The sequence below is a fragment of the Talpa occidentalis genome, unplaced genomic scaffold (genome assembly GCF_014898055.3).
Source record: "Talpa occidentalis isolate TD23 unplaced genomic scaffold, MPIMG_talOcc4v2.1, whole genome shotgun sequence".
NCBI lineage: Eukaryota > Metazoa > Chordata > Mammalia > Eulipotyphla > Talpidae > Talpa > Talpa occidentalis.
In genome coordinates this window covers 2,672,596-2,689,930 of record NW_026555331.1, presented here as the reverse complement: position 1 = coordinate 2,689,930, position 17,335 = coordinate 2,672,596, and the positions used below count along the sequence as shown (strand labels likewise).

The 17,335-nt window shown below is 73.3% G+C and overlaps 4 protein-coding genes across 4 annotated transcripts in view; 1 reads left to right on the top strand and 3 right to left on the bottom strand.

Moving 5' to 3' along the window:
• The window catches only part of LOC119240519 (plectin-like), a 15,575-nt gene extending 10,442 nt beyond the window's left edge, over positions 1–5,133 (bottom strand). Inside the window, exons 1-3 of the mRNA XM_037504981.1 lie at positions 4,789–5,133; positions 412–650; positions 4–159 (exon numbers count right to left, since the gene is read on the bottom strand). Of these exons, the coding sequence (XP_037360878.1) occupies positions 4–159; positions 412–650; positions 4,789–5,133 (740 nt within the window). The remainder of the gene's footprint in view (positions 1–3; positions 160–411; positions 651–4,788) is intronic.
• A 745-nt stretch (positions 5,134–5,878) lies between these two features.
• TMEM276 (transmembrane protein 276) lies at positions 5,879–7,102 on the bottom strand. Its single transcript, XM_037496593.2, has 2 exons — positions 6,885–7,102; positions 5,879–6,761 (listed from the first exon to the last, which is right to left on the bottom strand). The coding sequence occupies exons 1-2, from the start codon at positions 6,975–6,977 to the stop codon at positions 6,276–6,278; spliced, it is 579 nt and encodes a 192-aa protein (XP_037352490.1). The 5' UTR covers positions 6,978–7,102; the 3' UTR covers positions 5,879–6,275.
• An 801-nt stretch (positions 7,103–7,903) lies between these two features.
• KIFC2 (kinesin family member C2) lies at positions 7,904–13,516 on the top strand. The gene is given in 18 exon segments (XM_037528899.2): positions 7,904–8,013; positions 8,176–8,243; positions 8,387–8,541; positions 8,641–8,751; positions 8,900–9,049; positions 9,118–9,183; positions 9,268–9,396; positions 9,652–9,729; positions 9,832–9,946; positions 10,012–10,121; positions 10,510–10,615; positions 10,684–10,841; positions 11,878–11,982; positions 12,059–12,180; positions 12,259–12,382; positions 12,466–12,595; positions 12,666–12,922; positions 12,999–13,516. Coding segments are annotated over 18 exon segments (2,358 nt in total). The 3' UTR covers positions 13,263–13,516.
• An 84-nt stretch (positions 13,517–13,600) lies between these two features.
• FOXH1 (forkhead box H1) lies at positions 13,601–15,345 on the bottom strand. The gene is made up of 3 exons (XM_037494584.2): positions 15,146–15,345; positions 14,785–14,889; positions 13,601–14,702 (listed from the first exon to the last, which is right to left on the bottom strand). Exons 1-3 carry the CDS (start codon positions 15,317–15,319, stop codon positions 13,911–13,913), a joined length of 1,071 nt encoding a protein of 356 aa, XP_037350481.1. The 5' UTR covers positions 15,320–15,345; the 3' UTR covers positions 13,601–13,910.
• Positions 15,346–17,335: the final 1,990 nt, after the last annotated feature.

Genomic DNA, 17,335 nt, shown 5'->3' with positions numbered 1-17,335 from the left:
TGCAGCTCCTGGCGGTGGCTCTGGTCCATCCCGTCGAGGATCTCCATCAGCTCGCTGCCCGTCTTGGCCGGGTGCGTGCAGGCCGCCTCGTGCACCGTCAGCTCATGGAAGGGGCCGTGCCACGGGCAGCCGATGCGCTTGTACTTGCACTGGGTAACTCTGGGGGGCACACGTGGTCAGGGCTGGTGTGCGGGGGTGGGGGAGCCCTGCCCGGGGTCTTGGCCCTCGTTCCCGGGGAGCCCGTGGAGGACCGACCAGGGCAGCTGGGGCGGGGCGGGGCGAGCAGGCTGAGTGTCACCGCCCGCTGGCCGGGCCCCCTCCTGGCCGCAGCCTGGGCCGGGCCCCCGGGCTCCTGAGCTGGCCGTGCCCCCCCGGGATCTGGGGCTGGGAGCCAGGCCCACCCACGCCCACCTGTCCTGGCACTCCTCCCTCTGGTGCCGCTGCAGCAGGGCGCGGGGGAACTGGCGCAGGCAGAAGCCGCACTCGCAGGGCAGCTCGCTCACGGCCTTCTCCACGGCCAGGTTGCGGCAGCAGAGGCTCTTGCTGATCTCGCAGCGGCAATTGGGGCACGTGGCCTGCTCCTCCTTCAGCCGGGCATCTGCTAGTAGGTGGATAAAACAGCCAGCGCACATCAAGTGACCGTTAGTGCACTGCGGAAAAGAAAGGGAGGTGAAGCTGCGACCCGCACTGGCACCTGCGCCGCCGCCGGGGGCCGGGCCGGGCGCCCACACCACTGTGGCCTGGCTGGGCTGGGAGCCTGGCTGGGTGCCTGCTGCTGCTGGGTGGGGAAGCACCTCCTGGTCCTTCACAAAGGTCTCTGACTAACAGCACCGCTGGCTGCCAGTGAGCTAGGGCGGGCAGGGGCTGCTCGCCAGCACAAGGGAGGTAAGAGCGGGCCAGCGGGTGCCAGGCCCGCCCTTTAAGGCCACATGCGTGCGCCGAGGCTCCGGCCCCTCGGGCCCAACCTGCCCACACCTGGGGTCGTTTGGCACCCGGGGGGCTGTGGTCAGCGTCCAGGGACCCGCTGTGTGGGGCAGAGGCGGGCTCCCGTGACAAGCCTCCAGAGCCACAGAGCACAGGCCCCCTTTGGGCCCAGCCCACACAGGCATGCGGAGCCTCGGCATACACCAGCCACTGGCGTTTGCTGCAGGGCCAGGCACAAGCTGAGATGCCAGGGGAGGCTGTGAGAGGGCTGTGCCTGGGCCAGCCGGGCTCAGGATGGGACGGGCGTGTGAGCTGGGGACACAGGGCCCAGCGGGCCGCGCACAGTCTCAGCCTGTGACTTGGGAAGCGGGAAGGGGCCGCCGGCTCAGGGAGGCGCGGCCAAGCTCCGGTCTTGGGCACAGCGTGGCAGCAGCCATGGCCCGGAGCAGCTGGCTAGGCTGAGGCCCGCCCAGGAGCGGCCAGTGGATGGCTGGGCCTTGTGCAACCCTGGGGCAGCGGAGAAGACGGGCAGCACATGGCAGGGAGGCTGCCCGAGTCACAGCACCCATGGGCCCGGTGTCGCGCCTCACACGGCCCCCAAGGGCTCAAGCTGGACCAAGAGCCCTCGGACCTTTCCCTCCTGGAAAGGAGGGAGAGAGGCAGCCCCTGTGGACCTGGTCTCAGGACCTGGGCAGCCCCGCCCGGGACGGACCCTCAGACACCCCCACTGGAAGCCAGCAGGATGTGATACCCAGGGCCTGGGGCCGTCTTCGCTTGCAGCCGCAGGCCGGTGTCCGGGACCCCCCACCACCTGGCTCTGCTGCTATCGCTGGGGGCCCAGCCGGAAACAGGCCGGGGCAGGGTTTCGGCCCCAAGAGCCACCGGGCAGCCGGAGCCCCGGTGTGCACGGACTGCACCCCCACTAGGCCTCTCCCCGGCGCAAGGGGTTGCAGGGATGTGCAGGAGCCTAGGCCCCTCCCCCGGCTCCAGCCCCACGGCTCCAGTGCGCAGTGCCCCCGCCAGCTCTGGGCCTTCCAGGTGACCTGCAGGTCCCATGTCCCGGGGCCGCTGCTCCTGCAGCTGCCACGGCTGGCAAGGTGCCCGGGGTTGCTGGTACACCCAGGACCAGCCGGCCCCTTGCCCGGGACGTGGGACACCCGTAGTCACCACGCTCCTGTGGGGAAGACCCTGCGGCAGGGTGGACCCTGGCCTTCTCTGACCTGTTTTCTGGGCATAGAGGCGAGGGCAGCCCTCGGGTCAGCGTGTGCTGAGGCCCTGTTCCCAGAACATGGTAGACTCACTGGACGCCCGCCGAGTGCAGCCCCTGCCTGCAGAGCCTCAAAAGAGGCCCCACGCATGAGACCCCCATTTCTGGTTCCTGCCCCACCCCAGGAGGGGCCCTCTGTGAGCACCCGGGCCTGCCTCAGCCCTGCCAGCCACAGGGGGCCGGCAGACCTCTGACCCCGGGGACTAAGAAACGCCAAGCCCCTGTGGTCCATGCACCTCTCCTCTGGAGACAGACTTGACACCCAGGCTCACGCGGGCTGCCAGCCCACCCCTGAGCACAGCTCCCCAAGGGCGACAGGGTCGCCTGAGAGGACCCCAGGTACCCACACTCCTCGACCCCAGTCCAAGGGACCGAAGGGATGGCGGCTCTGTGTGACCCCCTAGGTGGTAGCGTGGCTCCCAGTCACACCTCCCCAAGAGCTGGGGCGCCACATCTACACGTGCCCTGAGCAAGCACTGCCCGCGGGGGCGGGGGGTGCTCGACCAGCCACGGCAGCCAGCACAAAGCCCACCCCGCCTCCAGGCCCTAGGAGCCCACGTGCTCCCCAGCTCTCCTGCAACCCCGTGCCTGGGCCCAGAGGAGCTCACAGGGTGGGTGTGCAGGGCTCCCCAAGTGCGTGCCCACAAAGGGTGGGTCTCAGGGACGGCCCCTCCAGGGCCAGACCAAGGCCCGCCTGAGCTGAGACGGGCGACCTAGGCAGCAGGACCTCCTGTGCGGGGCACCCCCGAGCCTGAGCAGAGGCGGCATGAGCGGTGCCAGGCCAGGGGCCGGGCCAGGTCTGAGGCTGGGGGTGGTGAGCCGGGACCACACCTGGGGACAACCCCCCTCCCCCAGGCACTGCCTGGGACGCGGCAGGAGCTTTCCCAGCGGAGACCTGGTGAGGGGCTGGGGTCCCTCCCTGCAAATGCCAGCAGGGCAGGGCTGGGGCTGTCTCAGGGACAACACGCTGGCCTCGTGTGAGGGGCCAGGGCAGAGCCCAGGAGAAAAGTGAGGTTTGGGCTTTGGCCACATCCCTGTTAGGGGTGCCCTGGGCGGAGTGGACAAGCCAGTGGCCCTCAAACAACAGCCGGACCTGAGTACAGTCCCGAGCCGCCCACCAGCCCCCCGGCCCTCCAGCCCGATGTCCCCCTCAGAGCAGGTGGGCGGGCGCCGGTGCGGGGGCAGCCCCCGCCACCACGGAGGCGGTCCCGGAAGCCTAGGTGGCGTGGAGCAGCCCCGCAGGACCCACAGACACGTCGCCTTGCCCAGAGGCAGATGCTGCGCAGGGCTCGGTGGGACCGCCGCAGCCCGCAGCGAGGAGTGGGGCAGAGCAGGTCGCAGGCGTGCAGTCGCCAGGCCCGCACAGCTGCCCAGAGGGCCAGCGGGAGTGGCGGGCCCCACAGAGGCAGGCCCAGCCCACCACGGACCTGCCGGCACCGCAACCACACAAGCTCCCCCAGGGCCGCTGCCAGGGTGAAGCACAGCGGCACCCAGCCCTCCCTCAGGGTCCCACCCGGCCCCTCCACGTGGCAGCCCTTAGCAGGCCCAGAGCTTCCCCCAAGCCAGGGAAGAGAGGAAAACGGAAGGGAAATGCTCGGCACCAGGCCCAGATGCCCCCAGGGGGGGTCCTTGTAGGTTGTCCTACTGCTGGAGGCCTGGACGGTGCCCACCAGGCCACAGGGCGGGCCTGGGCTGCCGTGGCCCTCAGCTGCCTGTCTCCCGCCGGCTCAGACAGCTTGGCTCCCGGCACCCGGTTTGAGCCGGCCGGGGCCAGGGCCTGGCCACTGGCAGCTCCAGCCAGAGGCAGCTGGCCTCGTGCCGAGTGGGCCAGGAAGCAGCACCGGGCGGCCGGTCCTCGTGCGGCCGGCTCCAGCGTCCTCACGGAGGGGAGGCGAGGCAGGCCCGACTCTCCTGGGGCCCCACCCTTAGCACCAGCAGCCCCCAGGCTCCTGCTCCGGGACCCTGAGCGTCCCTCTGCCTGAGAGAATGGACACGGGATAAAGGAGCCAGAGAGGGAGCCGGCCCTGAGGTGCACCCCCAAGGCCCAGGGGGCCCAGGCCAAAAGGACAGGTGTCTGACCGCGTCCCGCGATGTCCTCCCGCCCTTCTCCGCCCCGGCGCCTGGTGTCCCTCCCGCGGCGCGGGCCAGGGCAGGAAGGGGCCCGGCGGGAGCTGCGGGCGGGAGAGGGAAGCCTGGCGAGCCCCGCGCCGCTCCCCGCAAGCTCGGGCCGCGGAGCGGAGCAGCAGCCCCCCAGCTCCCGCAGCGCAGAGCCCGCCAGGGCCTGTCCGCGCCGGCCAGCAGGTCTGGGGGCGTCAGGGCGGCGGCCGGGCGGCCAGCAAGGACCCGCCCCGCCCGGCCCCGCCTGGCCGCTCCGGGACGCCGGGCCTGGCCCGGGCAGACCCCGCCGCGGCGGCCGGGCAGCGGGCCGGGGTGGGCGCCGGGCGGGGCGCCCCTCCCCACGCGGCCGCCCCGGAGGGACGCGGGGTGAGGCCGGGGCCGCCGCGGCTCCGGCGGGGCAGGAGGGTCGCGCGGCTCGGGGAGGCCGGGGGCGGCGCCGCGGCCGGGCGGCCGGGCGGGGGCCGGGCCGGCGGCCCTACCTGGTACACGGAGGCCTTGGGCAGGTCCAGGCAGACGGTGCAGCACAGCACCGAGTAGAGCCGCTCCTCCAGCTTCCCGCTGCCCGCCGCCGCCGCCGCCTCGGCCGCCTCGGCCGCCCGCAGCCGCTTCTTGGGCGGCGCGTCGGGGTCGCCGGCCGCCTCCTGCAGCTGCCGGGCGCCGGCCAGGCCCGCCTCGTCCGGGATCCCGGGCCCCGCCGCCTCGCCCAGCGCCGCCGCCGGCCCCGCCGCCGCCCCGGGCCCAGGCCCGGCCCCCGCCCCGGCCGGCACGGCGCCCGCGGGCCCCGCGGCCGGGCCGCCCCCGCCGGCCTCCTCGGCGCCGGACATCGCGGCCGGCCGGCCCGGCGGGCGGGTGCCGGCGCGCTCCCGCGGCCGAAGTTAGGGGCGCCGCGCGCTCCCGCCGCCCTCTCGCCGCCGCCGCGACCCCGCCGCCCGCTCCCGGCGCCGCCGCCTCAGTGGGCCCGGCCCGCGCGTCGCCCCGCAGTCGCCGCGGCCACCGACCCCGGCGCGGCCGCCATCTTTGTTTTCGCGGCGCGCTCCCCCCGCCGCCGCCGCCGCCCCCTCGGCTGCCGGTCACGTGGGCCGCGCGGGCCAATGGCGGCGGCGCTCGGGGCGAGCCGGCGCGGCGGCCCAGCCAATGGGCGCCGAGGGCCCGCCCCCGCAGGAAGGAGGCGGCGCGGCGACGCCGGGGCGCGCTCCCGGGGCGGGGAGGCCGCGCGGGCGGGGGCGGCCCCGCGCGGGCTGCGCCTGCGCCCCCGGCGCTCGCGGGCCCGGGAGAGGCCTGCGCCGCCCCGCCCCTTGCGGGCCCGTCCCTCCCCGCGCCCGGCGCCGCCGCGCCCCGACCCTGACCCGCCGCGGCCGCGCCCGGCGGCTGACCGGCGTCCACGGAGCCAAGCGGACCTGGGGGGCCGGGGCCTGCCTCGCACAGCCCGGCGGGCGGAGAGGGCCGCGCGTCAGCCGGGAGGCGGTGTGCGTCTGGGGGAGCCTCTGGGACACGGACTCCCGCCCCCGAAGGTCACCGCCCCAGGGCCAGCGGCCAGGCCCGGCCCGGCCGGTCTGGGATTCTCGGCCAGGGCCCCCCCAGAGGGGCCGTGTTGTTGAAAGGCCAGGCTGGCGAGGCGCGTGGTTCCCCAGCTCCGCAGGCCTTAGGAAGCTCCGGAAGACCCTTGGATCCTCAAGAATGGCCAGATTACACGTTCCTGCCAATCCCTAAGATTTATTGGGGATCAAGTTCCTCCCTGTACACACAAACACAAATCAGGCCCCCAATGTGCTTAAGACCCGCCTCCTCCGTCCCGGTCCTCAAGTCCAGCCAGAAGGGGGCGTCCACGCGTCCTGACCCTGGGCCAGTGCAAAGCCCACTCTGGGAGGAACGAGTGTGTCCACTGGGGAGGAGGTCTCGGGAGGTGGTCTTCGGGAGGGGGAGGCCCGTGTCCAGGGCAGAGGCCCTGCTCAGCTGCCGCCAGTGGTCACTCCCACTGCAGGCGCTGTGTGTGCAGCGCGCGGTGGTAGGCCCAACTGCCCGCAGCCAGGGCCCAGCGACAGAGGTCCTCCTTGGGCAGCAGCAGCAGTTTGTCCTCCTCCAGCCGGCTCAGGAGACCGGCAGCGCCCAGCATGGCGCCCCCCCACATGCCATAAGTGTTGGTGGTGAAAACGGCCACAATGAGGATGGTCACTGCCACCACCAGCACCACCGCCTGGCCAGCCACGGAGCGGCCCTCAGCACCGAGGTGGTCCCCGGCCATTGCCAGCACCATGCCTCCTCCCAGGAGGAGGTTGGCAGAGGAGCGGTCCCCGTTCACCCAGTGGAAATCGAAGGCCAGAAGGGGCAGTCCGATGACAGTGGCCACCCAGCTTCCGGCGAGACAGTCTTCATCTGTGCCCAGCCCTGGGGCCAGCGTGGTGGTGACGGCCAAGGCCTGGAGCAGGAAGCCAGCAGCGGCCCCTCGACTGGCCTGTGGACAGGGGCGGGGGAGACGCGGGGAAGAGGAAAGCAGGCCCGGGTCTGGGGTGGGGTCTCCCGGAAGCCTGGCCCTCGGCCTCCCCTCCCACCCGGGGCTGGCCCGCTGGGCACTCACCTGGGCGGTGCCGGCGGCTGCGCGCAGGGACACGGCTCCGAGCGCCAGGTGGGACAGGGCTGCGCTCCACTGCCCCCACGCCCTGGGGGCCATGGCGCCTCGGCCTGGCGAATCTGGGGCGGCAGGGAGGGCGCCTCAACTTCGAAGGACGCCTGGAGCCCTACGGGCGGCTCCTCGGGGCTCCCACGCCGGCGCGGGTGGCGCCTCGGACAGCGCCCGGGCCCGAGGCTGCGGGCGCGCTGTGGGGAGAGCCCGAGCGGAGGGGGGGCCCGCCGGCCCGCGGGAGCCCCGAGGCGCCGTCCGCCCAGAGCCCGGCGCCAAAGCCCGGAACGCGCCGTCCTCGAGTCCGGGCCGGAGGGCGCGGCCGAGTGCGCGGGGGCCGCGGCGGCGACGGGCGAGCGGGGCCACCGCCCGCGCCCCTCCGCCTCCCGCGCGGCCGCGCGCCCAGCACCAACGAGGAGCGCGGCCAGAGCGGCGGCGGCCACGGCGCAGGCGCGGGCGGGGGGCGGGGCTCCGGCGAGCGCGGCTCCGCACTGCCGGGGTCCGGCCGGGCTTCAGCCCGGAGGGGCGGAGCTCCGCTCGGGGGCGGAGCCGAGCGGGGGGTGGGGCGGGGCTGGGCGGGGCCCGGGTGTGGCCGGGCCTGGTGGGCGGGGCTCGACGCGGGCTGGGCGGGGCTCGGGCGGGGGCGGGCCTAGAGCGCCGCGAGGCGGGGGCCGGGGGAGCACCCTCAGGGGAGGGCGTCTGGGGGCGCCGCGAGGGGGCGCGGGTGGGCCGCGGGTGGGCGGAGGCCTCGGGTCCTGCGCGGGCGCCTCCGCGGAGGCCGGGCGGCTGTCGGAGCAGAGCGGGTGCGGGCAGGTGTCGGGGCGCCCGGCGCACCTGTCTGCGCGCACCCCCGGCGGCGCGGGCCGTGGGGGCGGCCGTCCGAGCATGCGCGCCGGCGCTGCGGCGGGCGGGCGGGCGCGGAGTCCGGCGCGGGGACGCGGGGCGGCGCGACGGGGCCCCTGCCGCCCCGCGCCCCCATGTACGCCTTCTACTCGCTGCTCATCTACATCTTCTACAGCCTCTTCCGCAGGGATGGCGCGGCCGCGGCGGCCGCCGACCCCGAGGGCCCTGCCCAGGTGAGCCGCCGGCCCCTCCCAGGGTCGGGCGGGCCCGCGCCGCGCGGGGGCCGCATCCCGGGGTCCGCTCCGGGGTGGGGCGCCGCGAGCGCAGCGGCCGCCGGCCGAGCCCCCGCGGGCCGCGCGCCCGCTGCTCACGGCTCCCCGCTCGCTCCCCAGAGTGCCCGCCGCAGGCCCGGAGGTCGCCGCCGCCCCGGCCAGCCCGCCGCGGAGCTGTGGACCGAGCTGAGCGGCTTGGTCGGTAGGTGCGATCGGGCCTGGAGAGCGAGGGAAGGAGCCGGAGCCGGTGCCCTCACGGGGAAGGAGGGGCGCAGCAGGTGCCGTCTGGGGGCCCGAGTGGTCTGACCACTCGCGCCCCAGCACACCCCCATTCCGGCCCTGCAGGCTGCTCCGAGTCCGAGGATGGGCCGGGGCGTGGGGGGACCCAGGGCCGCCCCGCGGAGGTCTCCCTGGAGGAGGCCCTGGTGCGCCTGGCTGAGTTCCTCTCGGCGCAGCTGGCATCGGAAGGGAGCTGCGGGAAGCCTCCTGACGCCAGCCAGGTGAGAGCCCGGCCCCAAGCAACTGTGCTCCCGGCCCCCTGCGGTGCTCCCAGTCCCCCTGCAGTGCCCCAGGCCTCCCCCCAACTTCATCTTTTCTAGCCTGGTGATGTTCCCCCGCTGCTCACAGTGACTGGCCAGCTTCTGGCCCTCCTGGCATGGACCCGGAGCCCCCAGGGAAGGCAGGCCCTGTCCCAGGGGACACAGCCAGCTGCAGGGCTGCCGCTCCCCGTCGACGCCAGTGGTGAGTGGCTCTGGAGAGGGGGTTGTGCGGATGGGAAGTCCGCCAGGGCTGCCATGGCCAGGTCCCCAGCCAGTCCTGCCCCCAAGGTCCCCTCCTGTAGGCCAGGGACTTCGTCAGCCCTGACGGGTCCTCCCTGCCCCAGGGTCCACATCCCCAGGAGAGAGCCACTCGCCCCCGTCGCAGGATGAGGCTGGGGGCCAGCAGCCTCCGGGGCCAGAGGAGGAGCGGCAGGCTTGGCCGCAGCTGGAGCAGCTCATCCTCGGACAGGTGAGGGGCCGGGGCGGCATCCTCTGGGGGAACCGGGCTGAGGCATCATCCTGAATCACTCCTTCTAGCTGGAAGAGCTGAAGCAGCAACTGGGCCTGCAGGAGGAGGAGCTGGGCCGCCTGCGCCTGGGCGTGGTGAGGGCTGGCGGGGCCGGGCGGGCGGCGGGCTGGTGGCCTGGTGGGTTCCAGGCTCATTCCGAGGGCTTCCCTCTTCTCCAGGGGGCGACGGACTCAGAGAAGAGAGTTCAGCACCTCACTCTGGAGAACGAGGCCCTGAAGCAGAGCCTGAGCCTCACTCGGGACCTGCTGCTGCACTGGGGCCCCATCTGCCCCCCCAGGGACCCCCAGGTAGCCTGCGCCCCACCCGCGGGGCTTCCTGGGTCAGGGCCCCAGTTGGCTCATCGCTCAGTGCCAGGCCCAGGATGGTGGTGCAGGCCGCCCCGTCCAGGAGGCTGATGCCCGTGGGAGATGCCCCCATGCCCCACTCCTACCCACGAGCGAATCCTGGAGGAGAGGCCTCGGGAGCATGGAGCTGGGGGTGGGCAGACCCCCCGGGTGGCTTCTCCTGAGGCTGGCCCTGAGCCCCTTCTCACACCCACACAGGGAGCAGCAGAGGCTCTAGGGGAGCTCCAGGGCCGGCTTCAGGAGGCCCAGGACACCACGGAGGCCCTCCGGGAGCAGGTGGGTGCCAGCCCTGGGCCGGGAGGGTTGGCCACTGGGGGCCGCCTGAGGCGGGCTTGGCGAGGGCCTGTCCCCTCAGTGACGGGTGGGGCCGGGGGGCAGCTGGGGGTGCAGGAGGTGCAGCTGCAGGGCCTCCGGGGGGCCCTCCGGCAGCTCCAGCAGGAGACGGAGCAGAACTGCAGGAGGGAGCTGCGGCAGGTGCACGGGCAGCTGGCAGGTAAGGGTGGTTCCGGGGCTGGGGGGCCTGTGGGTGGGGGTACCCTCACACAGCCTCTCCCGCAGGGCTTCGCGCACGGACGGCCAGCCTGCGGCAGGGCTGCGGGGACCTCCGGGGCCTGGTCAGCACCTTCACCCAGAGCTGTCAGGGCTCGCTGAGTGAGGCCCGTGGCCAGGTCAGCCCCAAACGTGCTCCTGGCTGCCTTCCCTCTGCTCCTTTGGGGACCCCGATTCCTTCTCTTGGTCCAACCTCAGGAGATCCTTGTCCTGATGGGGTCGTGACTCTGGACGTGATCTTACTTGTGGGTCATGCGTTTGCTCTGTGCACACTGGGGTGGTAGTGGTCTTCTCAGGGGGCAGCCAGGAGACCCGAGGACACAGGGGTGTCCCGCCTGCTGCCCCTTGGGTCCCTGGCTCCATGCCTGGCCCTCTGGGTGAGCCCCCAGGTCCAGAGCTACCCGCCTAGAGGCTGTCGGGCCAGGGCGGGCACGGGCATGCTCTGCGTATCTTGTGTCCGCCCTCACCCAGCTCCTGGTTGCTTTCCTCATGGCCCTGTTCCCCCAGGTGTCCTGGGCCCTGGGGGCGCTGTCTGCCAGGTGGCCGGGGCCTCAGCCCCCTGAGGAGCAGCGGTCCCCCACAGGCTGCCCCGGGCGGCTCCTGGAGCTCAAAGGTACGAAGGCCTGGAGTGGGGTGGGGGCCGCTGGGGGGCCGAGTCTCAGGGCCTGACCTCTACCCCAGGGAACATCCGAGTGCTGTGTCGGCTGAGGCCGGGGCCGCCCTCCATCCTCGTCAGCTCAGAGCCCGGTCCTGGCGGCACGGTCACCACCTGCTACCGAGGGCGCCAGCGTCGCTTCCGTCTGGACTGGGTCTTCCCCCCAGATGCCAGCCAGGAGGAGGTGACACGCTGCTCTGCCCTCGGCCTCTACCTCTTCCCAGGCCCCGGACCCACAGGCCCTGGTTCCTCGCACCCTTCTATTGTTCCCTGAGAGCACAGGGCCTGGCCAGGCCACCCCCCCGCCCCCGTGCCCCGACACGGGCTCTGCAGCAGGAGGGCTAGCGTTTCCAGGGGGTTCTTGCCAGGAAGCTGGGGAGCAAGGCCGCTAGAGAACAGCTTCTGCTCAGACCTGGGGGGGGCCGTGTGGGCCGGCGCCACACCCTCCTCCAGCTTCACCAGCGGCCGCTCCCCAGGGCCGGTCCAAGAGCAGCCTCGACCCTTGCTGGGTGGCCAAGGCGGTCAGTGAGAGCTAGCGTCCCCACTCAGTGCCCTCCCACGCTCTGGCCCCGCCTGCCAGAGGCCCCAAGAGGGAGGCTCAACCGGCGGAACCGGCGGAGGTGGCTGTGGATGCCCAGGGCTGCCAGGCGCCCTCTTCTCACGGCCACAGCTGCTGTTGCTGATCCCACGGGCGCCCCGGCCTCAGCCCCGCCGGGTCTCGCTGCCTCCTTGCTCTTGGGCTCAGCTCCAGACAGGAAGCCCTGCAGCACCCAGCCCGGGCCCTTGCTGCCCGCCTGTGCCTGTGACGGTGGCCTCCCCCATGCCCACTGGACGGCACTGGCCATCCTGGACTCAGCCTCTGGGGTAGGGAAGCTGACCACATCGTGCTGAAGAGGCCATGGCTGGCATCCAGCTGAGGGTCCCCCGCTGCCTTTCTGGCCCCCCAGAGCCACGTCCACAGTCCTGGCGGGCACCTGCCCCACCCTCGGGGGTGCCCTGGCTGTGCCCAGCGCCCCCATCCTGCACGACAGGTGTTCTCAGTCCTTGCCTGACTTGGGGAACCTCTGAGGGCGGGTTGGGGTGGCCCTTCCTGCTCCCACCTGCGGGCAAGTTCAGCACCTGACTCTCGGGGCCTTGGGGCTCCAGGCGCCCCCAGCCATGCTGGCAGGGCACCCCATCCCGTGAGGGGCTTGGAGCTCAGGCCGCGCCTCCGCCTGCAGGTGTTCAGCGAGCTGGAGCCCGCTGTGCTGTCCTGCCTCCGCGGCTACAGTGTCTGCGTCTTCACCTACGGCCAGACTGGGACTGGCAAGACCTACAGCATGGAGGTGGGGAGAGGCTGTGAGGAGGGCCCCCCTGGCTCAGCCAGGCGGAGTCCAAGGCGGCACCTCACCCTGTCCCCAGGGCCCGCCTCAGGACCCAGGCATAGCCCCCAGGGCGCTGCAGTCGCTCTTCAGGGAGATGGGGACCGCGGGGCAGCACCGGGTGACCCTCAGCATGCTGGAGATCTACAACGAGGCTGTCAGGTCAGGCCACCTCTGCGTGCCGGAAGCCCCCTGCCAGGGACCCGCGGGCTGCGCCTGAGGGCCTCCCTCTCCCACCAGGGACCTCCTGGCCCCGGGGCCTCCCGAGCGCTTGGCGGTGCGGCAGGGCCCCGCCGGCCAGGGTGGGGTGCAGGTGGCCGGCCTCACCACCTGGGACGTGCCCAACCTGGAGACCCTGCACCAGGTAAGGGAGCCCCGGCCGGCCCCCCCACCGCGCCCCGCCCCCCGCCCCCCGCCCGCCCGAGCCTCGTCGCTCCACCCCTCCAGATGCTGAGCCTGGGGAGGAGCAACCGGGCCACGGCCGCCACCGCCATGAACCCGCGCAGCTCCCGCTCGCACGCCCTCGTCACGCTGACGCTGCGCGCGGCCGCCCCTCCGCGCGGTCCGGGCACCGCAGGTACCGCGGCGCGCGCCCAGCCCCCGCGCCCGACGGCCGGCGGCCCCTCCACGCCCTGGCTCGCCCGCAGGCACCCTGCACCTCGTGGACCTGGCCGGCTCCGAGCGCGCCTGGAAGGCGGGGGCGGCCCCCGCGCCGCGGGGAGACCGGGACGGCGCGCAGCGGCTGCGCGAGGCCCGCACCATCAACCGCTCGCTGCTGGCTCTGGGGGGCGTGATGGCCGCGCTGCGGGCCCGCCGGCCGCACGTCCCCTTCCGCGACTCGCAGCTCACGCGCCTGCTGCAGCCGGCGCTCGGCCCCGGCGCCACCGCGGTGCTGCTGCTGCAGGTGGGCGCGGCGCGCGGCGCGCGGCGGGCGGGCGGGCACCCCGCGCCCCCTCGCTCAGCGCCCCCCGCCCCCACAGATCTCCACCCGACCGGAGGACCTCGGGGAGACCGTCTGCTCGCTCAAGTTCGCCGAGCGGGTGGGGCAGGTGGAGCTGGGGCCCGCCCGGCGCCGCAGGGCCATGCGCTCCGGGACCCCCTCCTCCCTCAGCACCGACACGCCCCTCACCGGGACCCTCTGCACCCCCACGCCGGCCCCCGGCAGCCCCCCCAGCCCGGGCCCCGGGAGCGGCTCCAGCGCCGCTCTCCCACCTGCAGAGGACCCTCCTCCTAGGCTGCCCTGAGGAGGGTCGGCACCCCCACCTCCTCCGCCTCCAGCCGCAGCCCCCACTCCCAGCGGCCCCCAGCCCTCCAGGAGTGTTTGCCTGAGGAAGGGACTGTCCCCACTCAACCCCCCACCCCAGCTCCCCCTTATCACCATTTGCTGTTATCAGGCACACAGCAGGGGACCCTGCGCTGGAGGGCCCGACCGGCCGAACGCGTCACCCAGACCCTGCCTCCAAAAACCAGACTTGGTGTTAAAGTGTCGTTGGTTTCTTTACTGCTCCCAGCCTCGCGGGCGCACCCCCGCCACCCAGGCGGCCCACCCCAGGCGGCTCCAGCGCGGGGAGCGGGGCTTCAGGCCCGGGGCTGTCCCGGCCAGGGCCAGGGAGGGAGTGACAGCTGCTGATGGATGGAAGGCGCGGCGCGGGCCGAGAGGACAGCCGGCAGAGGCAGGGCTGCCCTAGGTGGGGTCTGGCCCCTGCCGCCCGGGTGGGCGAGGCGCCGAGTGGGCTGCCACCCTCTGCGGCCCGGTAAACGCCCTCCTGACCTCAGCGTGGCGGGCGCCTGGGCTTTGGAGATTGCTGCGGCCACAGCCTCCACCTCTGGGAGCTCGGCTTCCCCTTCCCCAGGCGGTGTGGGGCCCGGGGAGGCAGGCCCTGCCCCGAGCCTCACAGGCCGCACCATGACAGCAGCCAGCCGGGGCCAGGGGCAGCCGGGTCCCGAGGGCGGGTCACCCACACGTCATAGATGCTCTTGTTGGGCGGCACCCCCTGAAAGAGGGCATCCAGATCCCAGAGCAGCCCTGGGGGCGCAGGGGTTTCAGGGGATACCCCCCAGTAGGCTGGGCTGCTTGAGGGTGGACACTGGGGGCAGGAGGTGGGTGGTAGAGGGGCCAGGGGCATGACCACATTGGGAGTGTAGATGGGCAAGTAGGAGGTGGGCAGCTGCCCCCAGAGGGAGGCCCTGTGTCCTCCACTGGACAGTGCCCCGGGGACCGGGGTGCCCTGCATTAAGCGGAGGGGCCAGGCCCTGGGTGCCGGGGAGAGGGGTGAGGGCCCGCTGGCTCTGGCCTGGGAAGCCTGCTCTGCTCTGGGGGCCCGCGGAGGCCTCTCCGGGGGTGGGCTGGGCCGCGCCGGCTCGGAACCCGGAGCCAAGCCTGCTGGACCTGGGCAGCCCCGAGGCTCTGGCTGCGGCCTGGTCGCGCCCTGCCCGGGGTCCGCTAGCAAAGACTTTATGCTGAAGCCCTCGCGGGGCGGCGGCTGGGGGCTGGGCGGGCGGTAGGGCTGGCCGTGCAGCACGTAGGGGCCCAGGTCCTTGGCGAAGGCCCCCCGCGCGCCCCGGCCCTGCCAGCGCCGGCACAGGGCCGTGTTCTGCAGCCGCAGCGCCTCGGCCGGGATCAGGCTCACGTCCACCGCCCAGAAGTTGCCCTTGGCCTGGGGCTTCGCGGGGTCCTTGGGCACCTGGAGGGGTGGGAGGCGGGCTCGGGTGGGGCCCCGACCGGCACCTGGGCTCCCCCCGCCGCCCGCGCGCCCGCCCGCCCACCTTGCGGAAGCAGCGGTTGGAGGAGAGGTTGTGGCGGATGGAGTCCTTCCAGCCGTCGTAGTCGTCCCTGAAGAAGGGGAACACGGCCTGGACCTGACGGATGATCTGGAACCGCGGGACGGCCGGCGTGAGCCGGGCGCGGGGGGCAGCGCCGCCCCTCCCCCACGGCCGGCGCCGCCCCCCACCGTCCGCGCCGGGGCCGGGGAACCCTCGGGGAAGGCCCGGCCCGCACCCCTCGGCGCTCCCGCACCCCGCCTCGCGGCCGGCCGCCTCTGGCCGCACTGGCACGGCCCGGGGCCCGGCCAGGGCCGGGGGGAGCCGGGTCGGGCCGGCGCGGCGCGGGGGGCGCGGGGCCGCTCACCTGGGCCAGCTTCAGCCTGCGGGAGGGCGCGGCCTGGATCACCAGAGCGATCATGGCCAAGTAGGTGTAAGGGGGCTTGTCGTGCCGCAGGTATCGCTTCTTCCTGCGCTTGGGGGGCTGAGAGGCGGACTCCGCCCCAGCGAGCCCCGGGCCCGGGCGGCGGCAGGGCCCCATGCACGGAGGCCGGCAACGTGGGCAGGGGCTGGCCCGGGCAGGCGCGGGCAGACGGCGGGGTGGTGGGGCCGGCGGCCTTTATCATTCGGATGGAGGGGGAGGGGAGAGGGAGGGAGGGCTTCGCGTTGGGGGAGGGGAGGTCGAGGGCTGCCACAATTAGCAGGTTTCGGTTAATCTGGAAGGGAGGGGCAGGGAGGATTCCAGTGGGGGCTGCAGGCCGGTGCCCCAGCCTCACTCCTCCCCTCCTGGGCTGCCTTCCGTTGCCTGGGCACCCCTGGGGCTGGAAGGGAAGCCCTCTGAAGGGCCCGCACCCCCAAAGCTTCATTCTATCTGGTTTGGGTCTCAGACTCCCACTTCACAGCTTGGGGGCGGGGGGGGGGGGGTCGTTGGTCCCAGCCCAGCTGCCAGGAAGAGGTGGGGCGAGTTCAAGGCCAGCAGCTTGCCGGGCTTGGGTGGTGGTGGTCTGGGAGGGCTCCCTGAAGGACACCCACACCCCAGGAGCAAAAGAGGGACACTGGGGGGAGACCCCTTGGGGCCCAGAGGCCACTTGCTTCCTCTTGGAGCCTGCCAAAGGGGGCCCCGGAGCCGGCCTTCTGGTGCACCTCCCTCGTCCGGGGAGGGGGCCTACCACCCCCAGAAGATGCTGGTGCCACACGCCCTGGCCTTGCCCCCAGAGAGGAGGCCCCTACCCCTGGGGCTTGGTCCTGGGCAGGTGAAGGTCACAAGCGGTGACTGGGGCCCTCTCGCGGCCAGGCCTTTCCATTCAACTGGGGTCCAGGCCCTTCAGTCTGGGGAGCCTGAGGGGCCAGCGCTCCTGTCCCCTCAGTCCTGGGCAGACTCGGGGAGATCTCGGCATGGGGGTGTGAGTGGGCACAGGGCAGCTCCAAAGGTGCCAGCCGCCTGCGACCCAGTGGCCACCCCAGTGCCCTGACCTCCCCAGTCTCTCCCTCCCCTGGCCTTCTCCTCCTTCCCTGGAGTCAGTCAAGCCCGTGCTGTGCACTGTCCCAAAGCCCAGCTGCCCCTTCCCTGACCAGGCCAGCCTGCCGGACATTCAGGCCCAGGGGCTGGTGCAGGCACTCCCAGCAGGAGGGAGCACAGGGCACACTTTCACCCTGGACTCTGCAAATGCAGCTTTTCTGGGGTGTCCCCTCCCAGGCCAGGGGCTGGACACAGGCGGGCTCAGGGCAGCTGGAGGAGGGAAGTCCAGGCCACTTCTGAGTGATGCCTGTGGGTACCCCCATTTCCAGCTGCCCCTTCAGACTCCGCCTTCCTTCGAACTCCTGGTCACTTCTTCCTTTCTGTCCCCAGGGCTCCAGTTGAGGGCGCCCTGGTCAGTCCCAACGGAAACGATCCCTGCCGTGTGGCCATGACAAAGGAAATTCAGTAAGAGGGGTTCAGAGCCCAGTGGGCGTTCACTGGGGTGCCTCGAGCTGCCCTGGTTGCCCTGAACCCCCGTAACGGACTGGACTTCTTTTTGAGTGCTGCACCGCGGTGATTCAGTTGACCCCCCCAGCCCCCGCCCCCCAGCAAACGAACCTTTCTCTCCCGCAAGTCTGTGTCTCCCTTAAAACGAGCTAACCCTGGAGTCAGCATCGTGTTTCAGGCGTACGGCTTCACGCCGGCAAGTCTTCAGTCACCCCGCCCTCCCCGCGGGGGCCCCGCTCCCAAAGGCCCGGCTCCCCACCCAGCCCCAGGCCCTGCGTCCCGACCGCGTCCTCCGCGCACCCCGCGGCACCGTCGCGCGCGCTGCTCCCGCCCCGCCGTTGCGCTGCGCAGCCCGGCCACCGCGCGCCCTCCCCGAAAAGCCGGGCACAAACAAACAGCCTCCCTCGCTGTTGGCTTTGCCGTCTCTGCCCTTCGCGCTCCCGCCCGCGCCCCGAGGACGCCCCGGCTCGGGAATCCCGCGGCGCGCCCCGCGCCCTCCGAGGGCGGCCCCGCCCCTCCTGGTGGCCCCGCCCCTTCCCTGGCCACCGGGCGCCCCGCCCCGCTCCCCTGGTGGCCCCGCCCCGCTCCCCT